Raw genomic sequence first — 19,350 nt, 5'->3', positions numbered from 1 at the left:
CCTGCAGCATCTCTGTTTTCTGTCTCAACTGAATTGTGAGGCTTTCCAACTGAATTGTGAGGCTTTCTATGAGTTAAAATTCATGTTAGGTAATTTAATTTACATTCTTCAGAAGCATGTAAAAGAGTGTTCTTAGCTCACATTGTATTCAAAACTGCTGTATAACCAAAAATGCTCTTGGAGAATCACCGTCTAGTGCCTTTCATACTGCTGAATTTTTCTCACTATTATATGAAGAAAACATTCTATATGTGGACTATACAAGGATACCACAAAACTAAAGAGAATTACTTATTGCAGTTTAAAGAATGTGTGTTATTAGTCTGCCACTGAGAACAGGTTATGGTAAGAACTGATTTTAGTGGCAATAGGACTACTTAATAAAAATGGCTTTTGTGAGAGTTTCTGTGTGGGGAAATGGTAACCAAAGATAGTGACATTTTTTATTGAAAGTTTTGTGGTATTATGGTGGAAAGTATTTTATAAGTTGAATGACTAAGTTTGTGTTCTGACATCTGGCACAAGAAAAATGTCTTGAGTGTAGCTGTTAGGCTGAAATTAGTAGGCAAAATCTTTGAAAACTAAATGGTGTTTCTTTAAATATAATGGTCTAGGATAATGATGTATTTAGTAGAAAAAAAAAGAAGAAATATAGGAGAGGGTGGGCTATTAGCTTCCTTTTCTGCGAGTCATCCATGATTACATGGCCTCATGCTACACATGTTCTCACATCACATCATGCAGCCACTGCTGGATTATACCCCATTTTCCGCAGTGAGGCTCAGGGCTGCATCTGCACTTGGTGTAGGATAAGTATTTTGGATCACACTAATGAAGCAACTCAATCAACATAGCAGCAGTCACTGTAATATTCTGAAATAAAGCTGTGGTTTTTAGGAGCTGTAGTAGTAGATGATACAGCTGCTGCTCCTTTGTAATGGAGCAGTTCCTGAGGCAGTTACCAAAATTAGAAAACTTCAAATCTGAAGCTGTTATGGTTCTGTTTATGTACAAAAAAAATGCACTAACCACTGTGGGAACTGCGTGTGCATGTGCTGTTGCATTTTAACAAACAGGATCCCACCTATTAAAGTCTGTAAAGCGAACCGGACAATAAAAACTGAAGGGCCCTAACTTGTAGTTCCTCCTTATTTATGTGTATCTTAAGCATTGCATATTGAATCTGAACCTTGCATTTTTACTTTCTTTACTTTCTGCATCTAAACCAATGTGCTCTTGCATTTTTTCCCTTGACTTCTCTTAAGGAACTTGTATGTGATGCATAGGATTATTCCTATGGAAAGCAGGGCGATGCAGTTTTCACCTGGGATGTCTACATGGAAATGGAATAGTGTAGTGAATTCTGTGCTGTGTGTTGACCAAAGAGAGAATGCTTGTGATGTGTGACTTAAATAACACCTTTCTAGCTGGTAAGAGAGTTAGAGGAAGCTGTTTCATTTTCTGTTAGTACAGTAAGCTTTCTTTATTTGCACAGCTAGATTTGATGTTAGCATCAGACCGATAAAGAAGTTAAAAAACAGATTATGCAGGTCTATCTCATGAGCAAGCCGATCTTCAATGAGATTAGCTCATGTAACCTAACTGTGTAGAAAGAGCCAGTGTTTTTGGATGTATGAGTAATCTTTCAGGTAATTTACATAAAAATGGAGATGTAAATAATGACAAATGGCTTGGCTTTAAAACATTGATTTGTGTGTTTTGTTGATTTTTGAAAGGAAAAACCGTTTTCTTGTTAGCTTTTTGTATGTTACAGATAGCTGCAAAATATTTGGCTGTCAAAATATTTAAAAAAGCATTCACAAAAATCGTTTCATATGCTATGGCCATTTATCTCTGTATTTTTGCTTGGAAGTCAGATACACAAAGCTGTATAAACCTATAACTGCATGTTGCTTTTCTTATAACACTTATGTTCTTTACATAGGTCAGTTTACTCTGAAAGGTCTACAAAGATTTGAAGAAAGGTAGAATGTGTTCCATTTTAAAGGAAAAAGTGGTGTCTTGTTTGTAATGAAGATTAATCTTTTGTCAAATATAGAGTCCAAACCTTCAAGTATGTGACATTCATATAGCTGGAACTATGTTCTACTGCTGTGCTTGCTCTTCCTCATGGAATGGAAAATCTGTGCAGAATCTTCTTTGTGTCTCTCAAAAAATGTACTCTGTGCTCACTTATCATGGGTCTGTATGTTGGTGAGCCCTACATTGAACCGAAGTTATCAGCCAGCCCTGGGAAGCGTTTTGCTTACTCTTTTGCAACATTGCATTCCCTGCTAATTAGAGACATCCGACTCCCTGGTGCCTTTGAAACAAGTCAACGCTTGAGAAGACACATTTGGTCTTGTACAGTGACAGTTTTCCTCATCAGCACAATTTTCAGGTGATAATTCACATTGGTAATCTAATTCTATCTTTTTCAAAGATAGACTGCGGTAGGGATAAAATTCCTCATGCCATTTCAATATTTGCTTAGAATCCTGACAGTGGGTCTTAAATAATGTTACACAAACCATTGCAATTTTTGGAGAAGGAAAAAATTGTGTTCCTCTTAGTGTTTTTTTATGAATTTCTTTAAGAGGGACAATATATCATCTTACATACATTTTGAGAAACCCATTTGCTTTGCATTGCTTCTGCTTTTTCTTTAGAGGTGCAACAGGCATTCATTTTGGAATGCTCTTTTGAATCAGCGTTGTTATTAGAACTTGTCTCAGGGCTCTTTCCTTTTTGCCGGAATTCGAGCTCCGTGACTCCCTCAAACAAAACCAGTTGTTGATTGCATTGGATACAAATGTGCACTTCAAGGGAAGTCTCAGTGTTCGCCTTGGAAAAATGTCTTTGTCAAAGAGATTACACGTCTTTTACAAAAGAAGGCCCAACCCCAAACTTTATCTGTATGCTTATCCCACCCTGTATATCCAGTTACTACTAATCTTATTCTGTCAAATAGGCTAGATCTAATATTATTCTGGCAGTATATGCATCAGTTTTGGAATAATTTCTTGAACTCAAGACACTGTTCCTGTAAAAGAATTTTTTCCTGACTTGGATCTTAGAATCAGCAATACAAATAGTGTTAGGATGTTTTGAGTTTAATAGTAACTTCATCTTGTTGATATGCTTCAGGTTCTGTATTCCTGCTTTTGTTGTTTCTAGCTAACAGCTGAAGGGGGTAGGAGAGAAGCTGATACAATATGTGCTGCATAAACCCCATTTCCTTAGGAAGCCACCTGGGGAAGGCTGAAGATATCCCGTTAAAGGCAAAGAGACAGCGGTTCCGCAGATGCTCAAAGTACTGAGTTCTGGCAAGTTCTGTGGAAGCAGGTGGTCCAGTAGAAGAACTGTACATGTATTCCAAATTAGAAAAAGCTTACCGTATAGGAAAAATGCTGTTACACAACAGGCTGCTGTAGAGCAGGTGTTAGAGATGCAAAAAAGTTTATCAGTGGTCAGATCTTATTAGGCTGATATTCTAACGAGAAGTATCAAACCGTCCAGGAATTCAGGCTTCAGTAGCTTGTTGCTCACCGTGCTACTTCTTCCTATTCTCATCCAGATTTTTGATGGATTTTTGTATTGAAGTTTCATGGATTTTTTTTTTTGTTTGCTTTTGATTGACTTGTTTTTTTCCCTTACTCTTATTTGTTATTTAAAACTTTTTTATCCAAATAGAATTGCAGTATTAGGAAAATTCTTCAGTCTTTTCATATGGTATTTAGTCTGCAACTTGCCTAAATTTTGTAGGGTCTGAAATGGTCTATTAAAAATTAAATTTTATGATCATATATGTGAGTTTTCAAAATAAATAACTTATTGTTATACCTTAGATGGCACTTAACATGAAATTACTTTGAGCAGCATTGTCTTTTTTATTACTTTGTCACATGAGACTCATTTCTGTAGAATGTCACAGAAGGAATCTGTGTTGGCTTTGTAACCTTGTTTATAAATGTTCACACAGGTATAAATGATGTTGATGTCAAAAGCCCTTTAAATATATTCTTAACATTTTTCAGTAGAGCATAATAGCATATTTCCATATTCAGTTTACTGGGCCTGAATTTTGTTTAGGATTGTAGGATTGTATGATGTCATTCATAGATAAAATTATGACATTCTCTGACTATTACCAAGCATTATTTAGACACTTCCAGAAGCTATAATGTGTTATTTTGTATATCTCCACAAATAGCATATTGTTGGTAAAATGATAAAGGTGGGATTCCCTCCTCTCCTGCCCTGGTTTAGCTGCTCCTAGGAAAATAATAATAATAATAAAGGTTAAAACGTGCTTGTACTTCATAAGTAGAAAAAAGAAAAAACAGAGTGTTTCAACATATTTAGGTTATGTTTTAATTATTGCGTTTAGACCTGAGCCTACATATGCAGGAGTCATTTAAATGCATGCTGATTCACAACGCTTGCAGTTACATTCTTCCTTGCCTGTTATGCTGCTACAAAGTCATTTAGGAAAATAAGTTTCAGCAGGTGAAGAGTCATCTTTAAGAGTAAATGTAGGAAGCCTTTTTGTGAAGTATTTTCTTTGCTGGATTTTAGAGTATGGATAGATTTTCTTTATACTCAGTGAAATCAGATTACACTTACAGCTTTGGACTTGTAAATGTTTTTATACTTATTCTAACCTTGCAATCTGTGTTTGTTTAAAAAAAGAAAAAGCAACAGGCAAGAAGTAAATCAGGTGAAAGAGAAGTATTTACTCCGGCTAGTTTTGTATCAAGTGTGCTTTATTCAAATTTTGTATGCTGAAATGGGAGTTGATCAAGAAGTTGAAATAATAACATTGAACATTTGAAATAGTTTTAGGGTAGAATCATAATCTTACATTTCTGTTTAGAAAATGTCAAAATAAAGCTTAATTTTTAATAATTTGATATAGCCATTAAAGGTAAATCAAAAAGTGGTTGTGGAAGCTAACTTAATGAAAACCGAAATCAGATTTAATAAATAAGGCAGCGTTATTTCTAAAGCAAAGGAATATACATTCTTCATTAGCACTGAGAAGGTGCCTAATTTGGGTTTTTTTTGGAGCAGTCTGAGAAGCTCTAAGACCTTGATTCAGAGCACAAAGCTGAGCATAGTTTTGTCGTCTTAATTTTTATACTTTCCTTGACAATAAATCAAAAAGGTTTCTCCAATACAGCTGGGAAGTCTTGTTCAGTTTGCTGTGTTCAAAAGAATGTTTGTTTAATGTCGAATGTTTATTTGGAAGTCTGACCTTCCCTTCCTATCCAGAAGCTGGCAAAAGTGATTTGTTTGCAAACAAGAAGAGGAATTGTTGGTGAGCAGGAAACTTTCTCCCTGCCAGCTGCCCAAGGTTTTTTCCAATTTCTTGAATATTATGCCAGCCGTTGGATAGGGAGTAACTTGAAAATTATTTAACATTCCTTGTTGCTTTCTTTTGTCTCTTCTTTCCTTTGAAGACTTTTGCGAAGCCATGTTACTGGCCACCCAGCAGAACTACAGTGTGTGTCCAGAAGTGTATTATGTCCCAAACTTGTATTTGGAAGCAAGAGTCCTGAGATTCAGCTGTTACAGCCAAGCTGTGTTAATTGTATCAGTAATTTATCTAGATAAAATTTGGCGGGAGTTGGAATTGTAGTGAAAGGTGGAGGATGATGATACTGAAGGGTTCTTCAGCAATAACTGGCACCTTCATAGGTCCTAGGACAGAAGAGCTTTTTAAAGGACACTTGTTATTATAGGAGTTCCTATGTGGACTATTAAAAACAATAGATACAACAGCAGCAAAATAAATAGTTTTTTTACAGAAGTTGCAGTTGAAAAATGCCAGTGAGATCATTGCCACTGGTCACTAGGGTTTTGGTCATAAGCGTGGCTTTCAAAATGAGACAGAACTGTACATGACTAACAGTTTTTCAGGTATAATAACACTGACTTGGTGACACTTGATCTGTGGCTCTTCAGAGGGATTAGAAGCTGATGGAGTCACACCTGACCAATCATTGTGTGCAGTGCCAGCCAGGGCCTGATACCGAGCAATACCGGAGGGGCAGCTTTGCAGTAGGTGGAGATGCATAACATCCCAATTTATTCCTTCTTCTTCCCCTTTATTCTGCCCATGCTTCCTTTCTCTCTGATTTCCTTCCTCTTCTGCTTTTTATGGTGTTTATCCATTTTCGTTTTGCTTTGCATGGATACAACTTCAGTGGATGAAGTTCATCCTTAAATGTGAACTTTCCCCAGACTTTTCAAACCTACTTTACAGCTTTTCTAACCGAGTAGCAGTTGCTAGCCTTTTTCTCAGGAGAAACACCCTTTGTTTTAATGGGATGAGATATGGCATGTATTACCATATTATTCTGCCCCCTCCCAACTCCCATACTTCAACCTAATTAAAATACAAGCTAGGATATTTCCCTTCCTTTATTTCCAAAGCACAACAATGATTTTTGATACCCAGGATTAATGAAGATCATAGTTGACCCACATAGGTGTATATTTGTTGCAATAGTGGGTCTCGTGAATAAGGTGCTAATCTAAGGTTTGGGTGGTGTTGATTGAGCCTGTTGCCTGTACATCCTTTAGGGCTATAGATCACTTTCTCTGTAGTTCCTTCCCCTGTGTATAAGATGGGTTAATGGCTCTGCAAAATAGAAAAGTACCAAAGTCAAATAAATATTGAAGCATTCAAGAATTTGGACTATCCAAGTATTTCAGGTAGTCCTGACCAGCAGTGCCAGTACATTTGGGGAAAGATTGAAATACCACCTTTTTTTTTTTCCCTGAGAAGTTCAACAAATTTTTCCTGTTTACAAAGAAAAGAGCCTGAGTATCATCTTATCCTATTATTTACTGTATCCTTGGTAATATGGCAAGTCTCCGGAACGTCTGTCGTTCAAATTCCCAAGATTGTTGCTTGCATTTCTTTGGCTTGATTAAGATGAAGTGTCTATGAATTCTGCCAGTTGTACAAATAGTGTCTGTGGTCGTTGTGGGAAGCCTGTCTTCAATCCGTCTTCCTAAAAGTATCAGCATTTTGTTTAACCTTTTGTAGCTGTGAGGTTGCAATAGTCTTTCTTCTCTAGAATATATCAGAGTTAAATGCTCTTTATGTAAATTTTCTCATCCAGGCTACTTCATACTTTAGGATGCACGTAGCCTGTGGTGTGCTCTAATGGGCTTAAGCAGATTTTTTTTGAACTTTATGCCATGTGTTTTAGGTCTATTAAAGAAATATTTCTCTTTCTAGCTCTTTAATGTTAGTTGTTCTTTGGCTCCTTGTTCACCTTGCTTCCAGCTCTGATTTCTGTATTGAAACTAAGATAAAATGGGGATATCTTTTGTGGTATTTTCTGTCTTCTGGCATCAAGATTTCTGTAGCAGTGTTTTTAAAGGTATCGGGAGACCTCAGATACCTTCCATTCCCTTTTACAAATGGAGGCATAAGATGGAACATGAGTGGTCTTCGTGCTGCCATGAAGAGCTTTTCCAAAGCTCCTAAAAAGTGACAAGACTCTTTGATAGTTTAAAACTTCTGTTTCAAATCATTTAAGAATTTTGATATGAAAAGGATTTTACCTTGCAGCAGATTTTAGTGATTTCTTTAGCACTAGGTACTGTTTTGAAAAGAAGGGTAAGCAGTACTCTACTCGGCCACCTACATCTGTATGTTTTTCACACTGACAGTATGTCTTTAACTTTGAACATGCAAAGTTGTGCTTCTGAATACTCTGTGATTTATTAGCTTCGCATATAGAATCTATAATGGTAGTTCTGAAGTATTTTGTGTGACATAAAGTTCTCTCAGTGATCTCTAGTGCTTTTCTTCTGAGCAGACCTGAAGATGATCTCTCTTGTAACAGATCACCAAAATGCTTACATCCAAAGCTTTGCACGTAGGATTAACAATACTTAGAGCTCAAATGTATTTTTATCAGGGGTTTGTAAGTGAAAAGACAGAGTTTATCATAGTTCTCATTAATTTGGAATGTAAATTGCATTAACAGCTCGCTTCTGGAATTTCAAGGGCAAGCAAGAGATGGCATGTGACCTTTCATGGGGAAAGATTTATGTAAGAAGGGAGTTTAGGGGACTAGGGTTCAGGAACCAGCAAATTATGCCAGAATTTTAATGTGTTGCATGTTTGTATTGTTTAAAGAAAATGAAGGGAAAAGGGGAAGGAAAAAGAGGGCAGATCAGAAGAGGTTAGCTGGGGAAAAAAAGTTGCTTTTTCCTTGATAGCTTAAGGTATGGACTGCTCATTCAGCTTTCTTATAGACTGAAATGTTGGTTTTGGTCTTGGACAAATTCACTGTGTATGATCTAGTTGAAGATGTCCCTGCTCATGGCAGGGGATCGGACTAGATGACCCTTGAAGGTCCCTTCCAACCCAAACTATTCTGTGATTCTGTGATTCTACGTATTGTACAGGGACAAGAATATAATGTCTAAAAATTTGAAGCCTGATCTACTGTGTGGTCAGCTTTAATGGATTAAAGGATTAAGCCATCTTAAAGGTAAAGACACTATTCAAAATTGCTGCAATATCTTCATAATTTTTGTACCCAGTTTTATATGACGTCTTATAAAATGTAAGAAAAAAATGCAAAATACTCAGTTAAAGTACAGGAATACTTTTGCTTTTTGTAGGGATAACATTAGGAAGCTAAAAATGTGGGTATTGAGTAATAATAATGGCAGTAGTTTTGCTGGAAATATGTAATTTGAATTCTTATTACTGCCAGGCATGTTTTGCATATATAATTAATGATGAAAGCAATTACTATTTTACGTGGAACACACCGTTAATATGCATTGATCTTCCGTGCCATGCTCATGCACATGTATATTCTATTAACTGATACATTTTCTGAGTGATGTGTGTACTGCACCTGAGTTTAAGCAGTTTCAAAAACCTCCAGAATCTTGTGTGTAATTGATGTGAATTTAGTGAGCAGTGCTAGCTGTGGAGGTTCCACCTGGATTTAGGGCCTCTTGTACATCATTTGAAAGGATGCCACAAGACAGAAATCTTTGTATTGATGATGCAAAGATCCTTCTTGCTGGCTGTGGCTATCTGAATTCATGAACACTGGAAGAATCCTTTTTCCCAATTTAAAAACAAGGTGTCAATATTAATGAGTGCCAGTGTTTCCTGTTGCTCTCAGTGAAATGAAGAGCAAAACTTCTGGGAACTTTGTAGATCTGGGATCTGTAAACCCAACTACCTCTGTGTTTGAAAAATGATTAAAAAGTAAAGATGTGAAGGAAACCTGATTTAACATTGAATTAATATTTGGTATGTGGCCTTGATATTTCTGGAAAGTTGGCAGGAGTTATCAGTAGCATGTATTGAAACAAATTATAGCTGTTGATGAAATCCCATGATCTGATTTGTTTTTTTCCTTGTTTCTGCCTGTTCTGCTGAAACAGTTGAGAATGTGAAATCACTGAGGTGTTGAATTGCAGCCACTTCTTGAATAATCTGATCTCTTCAGACACACCTGCTCTGCTGAAAGATGAATGACTTAAGAAAAGTCAGATGAAGGCAGATATCATCCCCACTTCCTCACCCCAAACCATGGGATTTAGAGACTTCCTGTGGTTTGGCTGTTGTTTAACTAGTTGGGTTGAAAAATGCCAACAGAGAATCAATAGTAATTGCACTAGAAAGTGTTGGAAATGTGTGGTGAGCATACTGGAATGACTTGCTTTTATTATTAAGTGGTAATGCAGCTATTGAGTCTTCTCTTGCACAGGTTTTAATCTGGGTAGCAACGTTAAATGAATTCCTTTGTATTTGCATTCATGTAAAGGAGTAGGGTCCTTAAGACAGACCTTTTCTATCTGTTTGCTTCTGTATAAGGATTAAATGTAAATTTCTGTATTTGGATGAAGTATATTTCCAGTAAAAGACAGAAGCTTCCTGTGGCAAGAGCAGGGGAGCTCCTCACTGCCTGGAGAACAGAGATTCTTTCATGTGTCCCTGCGTCTAAACTTCTCACAAAGAATGCAACTTGCACTTTAGTAACTTGTGTATTTGAAAATAACAATTTTGTTTCAAAATTTATCAAATCATGATTAATTTTACGTAGTAATCACAAACATATAGAACTCTGAAATTTGAAGAATTGCCCTGAATTGGAAGGAGTGCAGATTCATTAAAAAGAACCCTGCAGTCTCCACCCAAACCAAATTCTGGTTGGATGTAAAGAGGGTTTCCTATTTATCTCTGTTGTATACAATTTAAAAAATGGTGTGAAATAGTTAAATTTTATGTATTATAAGTTGGTAAGTAGACTTGTAAGTCTCTGTCACAGGACTTGTCTGTGGAATGATTAACCATGCTTTTTAAAAAAGTTTTTCATTCACATCTGATGGATGTGAATACTTATTTTTCTTTTTCTGATGCTCATATCTTATATGCAGAAATATTAACTTTATTTTTTTCCTTTAAAGTGTTGCATTTCTGGGATGTATCCTTCATGCATCCTTCCATAAATTATTTTTTCCAACTTCCATCTTTCTTTATATTTTAGTTGATGATTTTCTGAAGATTCTTCTTAACTGCTGTGGGCCTTAACTGTGACTGTTTAATATCTGGCATTTTTCTGACACTTCTGCGAGTCCTTCTGAAAAGGATTCCTTTCTAATATTTTTTTTTGCAAGCTTGGACACCAAATCACAGAACCACAGAATGTCAGTGATTGGAAAGGACCTTGAAAGATCGTGTAGGCCAACCCCCCTGCTGGAGCAGGAACACCCAGATGAGGTTACACAGGAAGGTGTCCAGGTGGGATTTGAATGTCTACAGAGTAGGAGACTCCACAACCTCCCTGGGCAGCCTGTTCCAGTGTCTGTCACCCTCACTGAGAAGAAGTTTCTTCCCAAATTTAAATGGAACCTCCTGTGTTCCAGTTTGTACACATTGCCCCATGTCCTATCATTGGTTGTCACCGAGAAGAGCCTGGCTCCATCCTCCTGACACTCACCCTTTACATATTTATAAACATTAATGAGGTCACCCCTCAGGGTCCTCTTCTCCAAGCTAAAGAGCCCCAGCTCCCTCAGCCTTTCCTCATAAGGGAGACGCTCCACTCAGTCATCTTCATGGCTCTGTACTGGATTCTGTCAAGCAGTTCCCTGTTCTTCTTGAACTGATAGAAAGTGTTTCTTTTTTTCCAAGAGTGTTTTCCCAAGAATGGTCTCTAAGGTAGAGAAATCGGGAATAACTGTATCCATGCAGAAATGGCTGAGTTTTGGGAGCAGGCAGCAAGTTGTACGAGAGGATATCAGGAACTCCCCTGTGCTGATCCCAGCGGCTCCCAGCCAGCTCTGAAACCTGTGTGAAGGCCCCGGGGTGTGTGCCAGGACTGCAGGCAGGAGGTGCGGAAGGGACATTGCTGGGGACACCGCTGGAGACACCCTGCTGGAAGCAGTCGCTCTGTACCAGAAGCAACACTCCCCTGAGGGACACTTGTCACTGGGAACACCCCTGGAGGGACCGCAGCCTGTAGATCTGTGCTGGAGCGGAAGAAAATGAGCAAGAGGCAAGGGACTGCAGAATGAAACCTCTGTGCGTGACCCCAGCCTCCTGCACTGCCCATGGGCTCACCAAACACATGGAGATGGGTGGATCGATAGGGGAAGCTGAGGTTGGGGAGTTGGGAGAAGTGCTGGACTGAAGTTGGGCCTGAGAAGGGAGAGGAAAGATGTGTTCCCAAATGTTTGTTGAATTGCTTATTGTCTTCTTTGTACCTGAATCGTGGTCAAAACTTTAATTGGCAATAAATCAAATTGAAGTACCAGTTCCATGAGTCAAAGCTGGTTTTCCTGTGGCAGTAACAGTCTAAGAAGCAGCCAGTTGTTAATAAACAAACTTTTGTCTAGCCAGTATATAATTATCTTTGAGGACATTTTAAGCTGCTTAAAACAAGTGATGTCTCAGGCCTAATGAATCAGTAGCTAAATCAAATAGAGAATGCTAAGATGAAATTATGAATTCTTTGAGTATCTAGAGCAATTTAACATGTATTATAATCATACTGATGGTAATCTAATCTTGACTACAAGGAGAATATAATTCAGTATCATGGTGTACTGTATTCTATCTTAAGATCACCTTCTGAAACTATTTGGAATGTTCCGAACCAGGCTCCAAGAGCTTATTACCGCTCCTCATTTTTTTCTCTTGAAAGCTCTTAACTACCCGCTGATGGGAGAACAACCTAGACCAGCTTGTGCATATTTGCATTTGTACATCTTCGTATGTCTTATTTTTTCAATCTGAGAACTTTACCAAGATATGTTATGCAATTAGATTCAAAACTATGTCTTCAATTAGAGCATGATAAAGGATCCAGTTGATGACAATTTTGAAAGCATCCTCTACCTGCCTTCAGTACTCCAGAGGAAAAAATTTGAAGCATGTAGGAGTGTTGTACAGAAACTCTACTTGTGTTTGGTAGTAGAGAGGGGTGAAACAATTTGAAAGTAGAAAGATTAAAGGGTCCATGCTAAAATCTAATTAAGGATTCGCCTTGGCTTTACTTAAGACTTGAAGAGAAGAATAAAGCATGTACAGAAAAGCGCAAAATGATTTTTTCCAAATAGTACTTGGAACATTTTATATGTAATGATTTCAAGACATCTACTCAGCATGCGAAACTTTGATTTAATTGTTAGTTGTTTTGGCATGATTTCCCTTTGATCCCAGAGATGAATTGAAGTGCAAGTTTAGGTTGCATAAGATGTTCAGAGTTGCATTTCTTTCAGGTAAATTCCTACTGAGATTTATAATCCTTCCTGTAAGCAAGAAGGAATTACACGTGGTAAGGTCTTTTTAACGTGATGGCCAGCATTAGTGTACTTCCAGGGAAAGTGATGTGAAAGGGCTGATAATATTTTCACATAAAGGAGTGAATATTACAGATTACAAAAAAAAAAAAAAAAATTGTACATCTCTTAATTCTGAATTAAAAGAAGTTTATACACTGTAATGTAGGAGTGTCTTTCTAGCAGTCTAATGAAAAGAGAACCAGAAGGTTTTGTAGCTTCAAAATGTGCTGGAGAAGAAATTTTGAGCTCTTTTCCTGGATTTCATTATTTAGAGGTGTAGTTGGTAGTGTCAGACAGAGGTCTCAGTCTTTTGAGAACTGGAGTGGATTCAGATTAAAAAAAATTTTGATCTGTGTTCCCACAGGGAGGCTTTGGGGACTTTTACATAGCAGGGACTGAACATGTTTTGCTGCTGTAATTCTTTGATACTTCCTTCCCAGGCAGCCTGGGTACGTCTGTTCACCTTGGTTCTTCTGCCCTTTCTCGCTGTTGGCCTCTCGACCATGAGTTCTCCTCTACTTGGAGGGTGCTCGTGCTCCTTGGCTGTAGTTCTTTGCTGGCTCTTCCTTGCTCCACCTGCCAGTATTAGAACACCTAGAGGAAGAAGAGATTTGACAAAGATATAACTTGTGAAAAACGGACAACATGGTAATTTGAGACTCTTAACTCAACAATGGAAGAAGTTCTGATACTGGGACAGTGAAGCAAGAGCCCTCTCAGAGTGAAGGAGAGAGCGGTAGGGGCTCTCTAGGTGACTGCAGAAAGGAATGGGAGGAAAGAGGAGTTCTCTTGAGTAGGATGTTGAATGTGAAGGGCAAGAGGAGAGCAGAGGAGGCTGAAGGCTCTTTATTGCATGTTAGCAATAAAATAAATATGAATTCCTGCCATATGCAGTTGAAAATGTAGCTCTCTTTTTTTTCCATGCAAGAAGGAAATGGACTGGAAGGCTGTAGAAGAAAGGAGGAATGCAGGAGTGTTTGCGTGTGGTAGGAGGGAAGGGGTGGAACTGGCTGTTCTTCTGAGAGCTGTTTAGGGAGGGAATGGTAAAGCCTTTCTGTTTATGCCTCCTAATTTTCGAAGGATGTTGAGATGAAATGGTGAGGGGAGTAGAGTGATAATTCAGTAGAAGATGCTGTGTAACAAATAATACCTGGAGTAACACTTGATCTCAAACAAATGAAATTAGTGACTGATGACCATTTTAAGTTCTTACAGTCTAATAGATATTAAACTCCCTTTCCTTACAAAAAACTGCAGCTGTAGCCATGTCTCTGTTTGTTTCTTGGTTTCTGGCATATCCTAACTGTGCTGTCTTGGCACCTCTGCAGCTTCTCTTGATATCTCCTTTGACTTTTAACTTGCTGATTACATCTCTTAGTGCTACTTAGAACTCAGCTAGCCCAGTCTGATTGCAGGTCTTCACCAGGCTGCCCTTGGGAATCACAATCAGCATGTGCTGTCTTGGGGGTAAGATTGCTGTTTGGAATTTACTCTGTGTAGTTTACATGCCCATTGTTCCAAAAACATCTATTCCTAAATTATTTTCAAGAGAGAAAACATAGAAAGATGTGTAAAACTACATAAACTGGAGAAAATACTGCTTAATGTATTGTCAGATTGATTCTACCTAGATGCCTTGTAAAATTTATTGTGGGTTTTAAGACAGAAGGAAACTCAAACTATGAATGAGCAGGAAACTTAAAGGGAGTGTATCTTTTTCGACCATACCATTGATTTATGAATTGCTTTACACTAGCAGACTAGAGTTGTGTCAGACTGAAAGCTGTTTTTATGGTGAAGCCAGTAAAATAATGTATTCATTGCTGCTGCTTGAGTGTCTACAGAGGAAGCAACACATATGGACTGTTACTACTAATGCAGAATTCATACTGTTTCATAATATCAAAGCGTAGTTTTGAGAATTTTACAAGAAAATGTTTACAATTTTTAATGATTAATCTCAAAGGTGATCCAATCAAATGTCATAGGTCAGTGAAGATTGTTAAAAGATACTTTAAGCGCTTGCAAATGTCCATTTTGCCATTTAGGAAGCTTTATGGAAGCTAGTTTCTTCAGTATCTGTTTTTATTTTAAAATAAAAGGAGAGAATGAGAGTTTGGGCCTCTCATCTCTACCCAGTGATTGACTTGCAAACATGTGTGTTTTGTGTCTGCTTATCTATGGAATTACATTGAAATCATCCCAGAGATGCAGAAATTGCTGGAGTGAGGACGGACAGATAGGTAGTATTATCACAGAAATCTTGTTTTCTTGGGTTTAAATGTGTATAAATGTTAGACGGGACTGACTGGTGGTGTATCCTTCAGCTAAAATTCAGTTAAAACCATGATTATATTTTCAAGATGTACTCCAGAACTCCAGAAGATGAAGAACAAAATTCATGTTTGTATGTGCATTCCTGTAACATTCCGGGTGACAGGACATTACAGTTCAATATTTGTGGTGTTTATGAAGGGCTTCCTATCTATACCACTCTGGCTTTTAAAAAAGGAAGAGGTAAAAAAGAAGACAATTGCATAAGAGAAGTTATCAGAAATTAGCAGTTTTTCTCTACATCTTTCAGCACGGAAGATCACTACTGGCTTGTCCAAGGAAGCCAACTAGAAATACTGGCAAGAAACTAGAATGTCCTGCATAAATCACATACATTTTTCAATCTATAGACTTCTTTTTGAAGACTGCATGTTGACAAATGTTTGATTTCTTTTTTAAATATCACATTATCTATTGTATTAGTTTTTAATTGACTACTGTTTTTAGAGAGAGATTAGAATTGCCAATCATCATCTGTCACTTTGAAAACAAGCGTGAGGGGCATGGGCTGGATGCCACTTGAAGCTTCATTTCATGTAGTCACTCCTTGTGCTATTACTGGAGACTGTATTTATTATATGACTTGCAGGACACATTTGAGGAGCCTATTCTGCCTCTTTGTGGTGAAATATTTCCTAATATTGGGTATATTCTGAAAATAATCCCAAATTTATGGCAATTTAAATTCTACCAGTTTAAGTAATTGAATTTTGTCTTTCAGCAGGCCCAACAGAAGGTTTCGGAAAAATAATACAAAGATTTCCTCAGAAGGACTGGGAAGACACTCCTTTTCCACAGGGGATAGAGTTGGTAAGTTTGCGTTACTTTTTATGATTTTTTTAGAATTTCTTTCATACACAATTCAAAGATCTCTCTGCCTTTGTGCAATAATCTGTATCATCATGGATAGAAATTACATGAGTCAAAGGGATAGATAATAGCTTTAAGAATAATAAATTTGGCTAACAGAAGAGAATTTATTCTGGTCTGTACCACTAAGTAGATAACTCAGTAGATAACTCAGTAGAGTAGATAACTCTATTATACAGGAAAACTTTGTTGCAATGTTAGTAACAGTGTATTTAAAATAAATGTTTGTTTGTGTCAGTAATTTTATCATTGACTATGTTTTTAGAAGCATCCTTCAGATGGCAGATGACTTTTCATTGCCGTGTTCAAATAAATACAAATGTGTATTTGTATATTATAGATTATTAAAAAATAATATCCCAATGAACTCGCTTAATGAGAACAGTCAGTTTTTACCCAGTATCCTGTCCTTGACAGATGGTATAGTGGGTGCTTACACTGAACAAGGCGAGCTTACAGTGATCTGTTTTAAACACCTTCTCTGAGAATTCACAAAGTGCCACTTCTTTCCTTTTCTTGGTCTCATATTGTGAGACACAATGAGAAGTTAAATCTCACTCATCCAGATCGGGGCTTCATTAAACATACAGCCCTAAAAATCCCGCAGCGAAAGGAAATACTGTGGTCACACTCTGCAAATGAGGTTTCTGAGAACTGAGTGAAACTTAGAGCTGTGAACTTCGGAACATGTGGGACAGGATGAGCTGTAGAAGGAGATGGCCTGTAGGAAATGTTGCAATAAAGCCTTTGTGCTGTGGGACAAATCAGCATCAGCAGACAAAGGCACTGACTCTTTGCTGAGTTTATTCCCCAGGTATAGAAAGCATTTACCAGGGTGATAGCTTAGAACCAGTGCTCAGCTTGTGTCATCACACACCGGTGCTGTCTTCTCCAGGGAGGCAGGGGGGAAATCTTACTCCTCACCGCATGCTTCCTGCTGTAGCAGAGGTTGATGTTATTCACTGGGCACTGGTGTACGCGACTGGTTGCTCGTTCTGTTCGTGGTTTTCATTTCTTCATAGTCCAGCATAAGCCGTATGTTTTGGCGGGATGTCACACATTAGTTCCTGGTGTAAGCATTATTTCTGATACACGTGATGGATAGTTACAGCTTTTGCGGTACGCTTGCATAATGCTACATTTGGCAATGTAGTGCTGTGCTGAAACAATGGAAGCTCTTGCTTTCTCTGAAGTGTTCCTACTACTGTTACAACATTATACCACTCTGTATAGCAATTGCTGTTTGCTCTAGCTAGTAATTCTCTACTTAATACTGTCCTAGCCAGCATATGCTCCATGGCTGCTGATTGAGTTCGGATAAGTGGCTTTTTTATATAGTACACACAGTTGTAGTTCATTAGAAGAGAAATAAATTTTTGATGCTAAGGCTTAGGGGTGTTTTCTTTTTTTAACCGCTCTCTTGGGGTCAAACTAGGTGGTTTGATCTTGCCTTAAACAACTGCAAGAGTTTGAGTCATACTGAGATTTATTTTGTCATAAAAATATTCCTTAGTTACTTCAAAGAAAGTATAGTGTTTGATTTCCAGTGATGTTTTGAAACCATTGAGCACAGCTTCTTTTAAAGCAGTGAAGCTTCTGTAGTGATATATCTGTACCCAAATGTTCTTTCCCATTTAATTGTAGGATGTTACTACTACAAGAAATAACTTTATAAAGGAGGATTTTTAAAAGATTTTTCTTTACAAAAACCATTATATTTGTATCAGTTCTCAAATGACTGATTAGGCAAAGCCGTTAAGACTTTAAACTTCCAAACTAAAATGAAATCTGACAAACTAAAAGTTAAGGACATCTATTCGGCCAGTTGGCAAAATGAATCAAATTTTGATTTGCTCTCCAAACATCCTGTTTGACACCTTAAGGGCAACTTCATTAAGAAAGTAATAAGCAAACTTTGTTGAGGGGAGAAACTGTAAGAATAGAATAGTTGACGTAAATGTATGTGAGAATGAAGGTAGACATTTTTATGAATAGCACATAGTTCTGTTACTAATTTGAGTTTAAAATCCTTTTAAGTGTGCTTCCTCTCCTTTGAGTAAAGGATCTTTAGGGAATTACATGGTTTCACTGAAATGGAAACAAAGCAATGATTTGTATCTGAAAAACATGTTAAACTCTTTTCTTTCACGAAGGAAAAAGACGCCAAAGATTTTCATGCCATGAATCATGGTGATCTTGAGCTGATTGTTGGTGAAGATCTCATTACCCCTGCATCTCCTTTATAAAGCAAATTATTGGCCTGTGAATTTGGACGTTTGGATGTCCAAGGGTTTTTTTGCCAAATAAATAAGTTGAATCAGATAGTTAATCTTAGCATCTAATGGGTGTTATGATCTAGTAGTTGTCTGTCATTCATGTTAATAGCATTTTATGAAACGAGATGGGGGGTAAATAGTGAAAAAGCCCTATGCCTACCCCTACCTGCAAAGTTTTAATACTTTAAAATGGAAAATGCCTGTTTGGGACCCCTTGTGATCTCCATAGCTTGTAGGGATGCTGTTAGTCCAAGCTTTAGACAAAAACTAATAGACAAAATCCCCTGAGACTTTTGTGGAGGTCTCTTCTCTTTCACCAATCCTGCGTGCTCCCCTGTCCTGCTGGGCTTCAATTCGGGTGGTCAGATTTCTGAGACATAAATTAAGACAATATAGAGAACAGAGTTGTGCAGGTCATTTTTAAGTTAAGTAATAACACTGTAAATAATATTTTTTATTTTGTTGAGCCCAGTTTTGAAAAATGGGCTCAAATGGGAAAACTGTGCCTAATGGAGCTGCCCTCAGCTGAGTGAAAAGGGATCATTTTGAGAACATCTTATCTCAAGAAAGCTGGTGACACTATTTCAACTTTTACCCCTAACTATATTTGTAGTTTTGTTAGTTTGACGCAAGTATGTAGAGAATTGGGCCATTATAAAATCTAATTGCAGTTTGAACTTTATGGAAGAGTATTATATTTGGAGTATATATATATTCTGTATTAAAGGATTAAGAGTTACTTATTGTTTCTGTTTTTATGGGTGTAGCACCTTAGCTATGATCTGGTCTTGTTTAACAAATACATATGTTATTAAAGAAACACATTGTCCAAAATTCAACAGAAGTACATTTTATGAAATGTTACTGAAATCAAGTGTTTTAATTTGTCTTATTAAATAAATTGTGTGTCTTCTGGTTGTCAGTGGTGAGCAAAGCCATGAGCCTCTGTTGAGGGAAAGATACACTGGCTGAGATCTACTGACAGTATCTTCATAGACCTTCTGCATCTCAGTAAATTACCTAAAGACAT

At 37.4% G+C, this 19,350-nt stretch overlaps 1 protein-coding gene across 4 annotated transcripts in view; it reads left to right on the top strand.

Annotated features, from left to right (window-relative positions):
* The window catches only part of SBF2 (SET binding factor 2), a gene marked incomplete at both ends in the record, with an annotated part of 265,908 nt that overhangs the window by 32,528 nt on the left and 214,030 nt on the right, over positions 1-19,350 (top strand). For 3 of the 4 annotated variants that reach the window (XM_080346104.1, XM_080346103.1, XM_080346101.1), the window contains one exon: positions 15,899-15,984. In XM_080346104.1, the coding sequence (XP_080202230.1) occupies positions 15,899-15,984 (86 nt within the window). Of the gene's footprint in view, positions 1-15,895; positions 15,985-19,350 lie in introns of all 4 variants that reach the window. The other variant, XM_080346102.1, reaches the window with a different exon arrangement.

This window comes from Nesoenas mayeri, assembly GCF_963082525.1.
Source record: "Nesoenas mayeri genome assembly, chromosome: 5".
Classification (NCBI taxonomy): domain Eukaryota; kingdom Metazoa; phylum Chordata; class Aves; order Columbiformes; family Columbidae; genus Nesoenas; species Nesoenas mayeri.
Note: the sequence above shows the minus strand (reverse complement) of the source record. Positions and strands in the feature narration are given on the sequence as shown.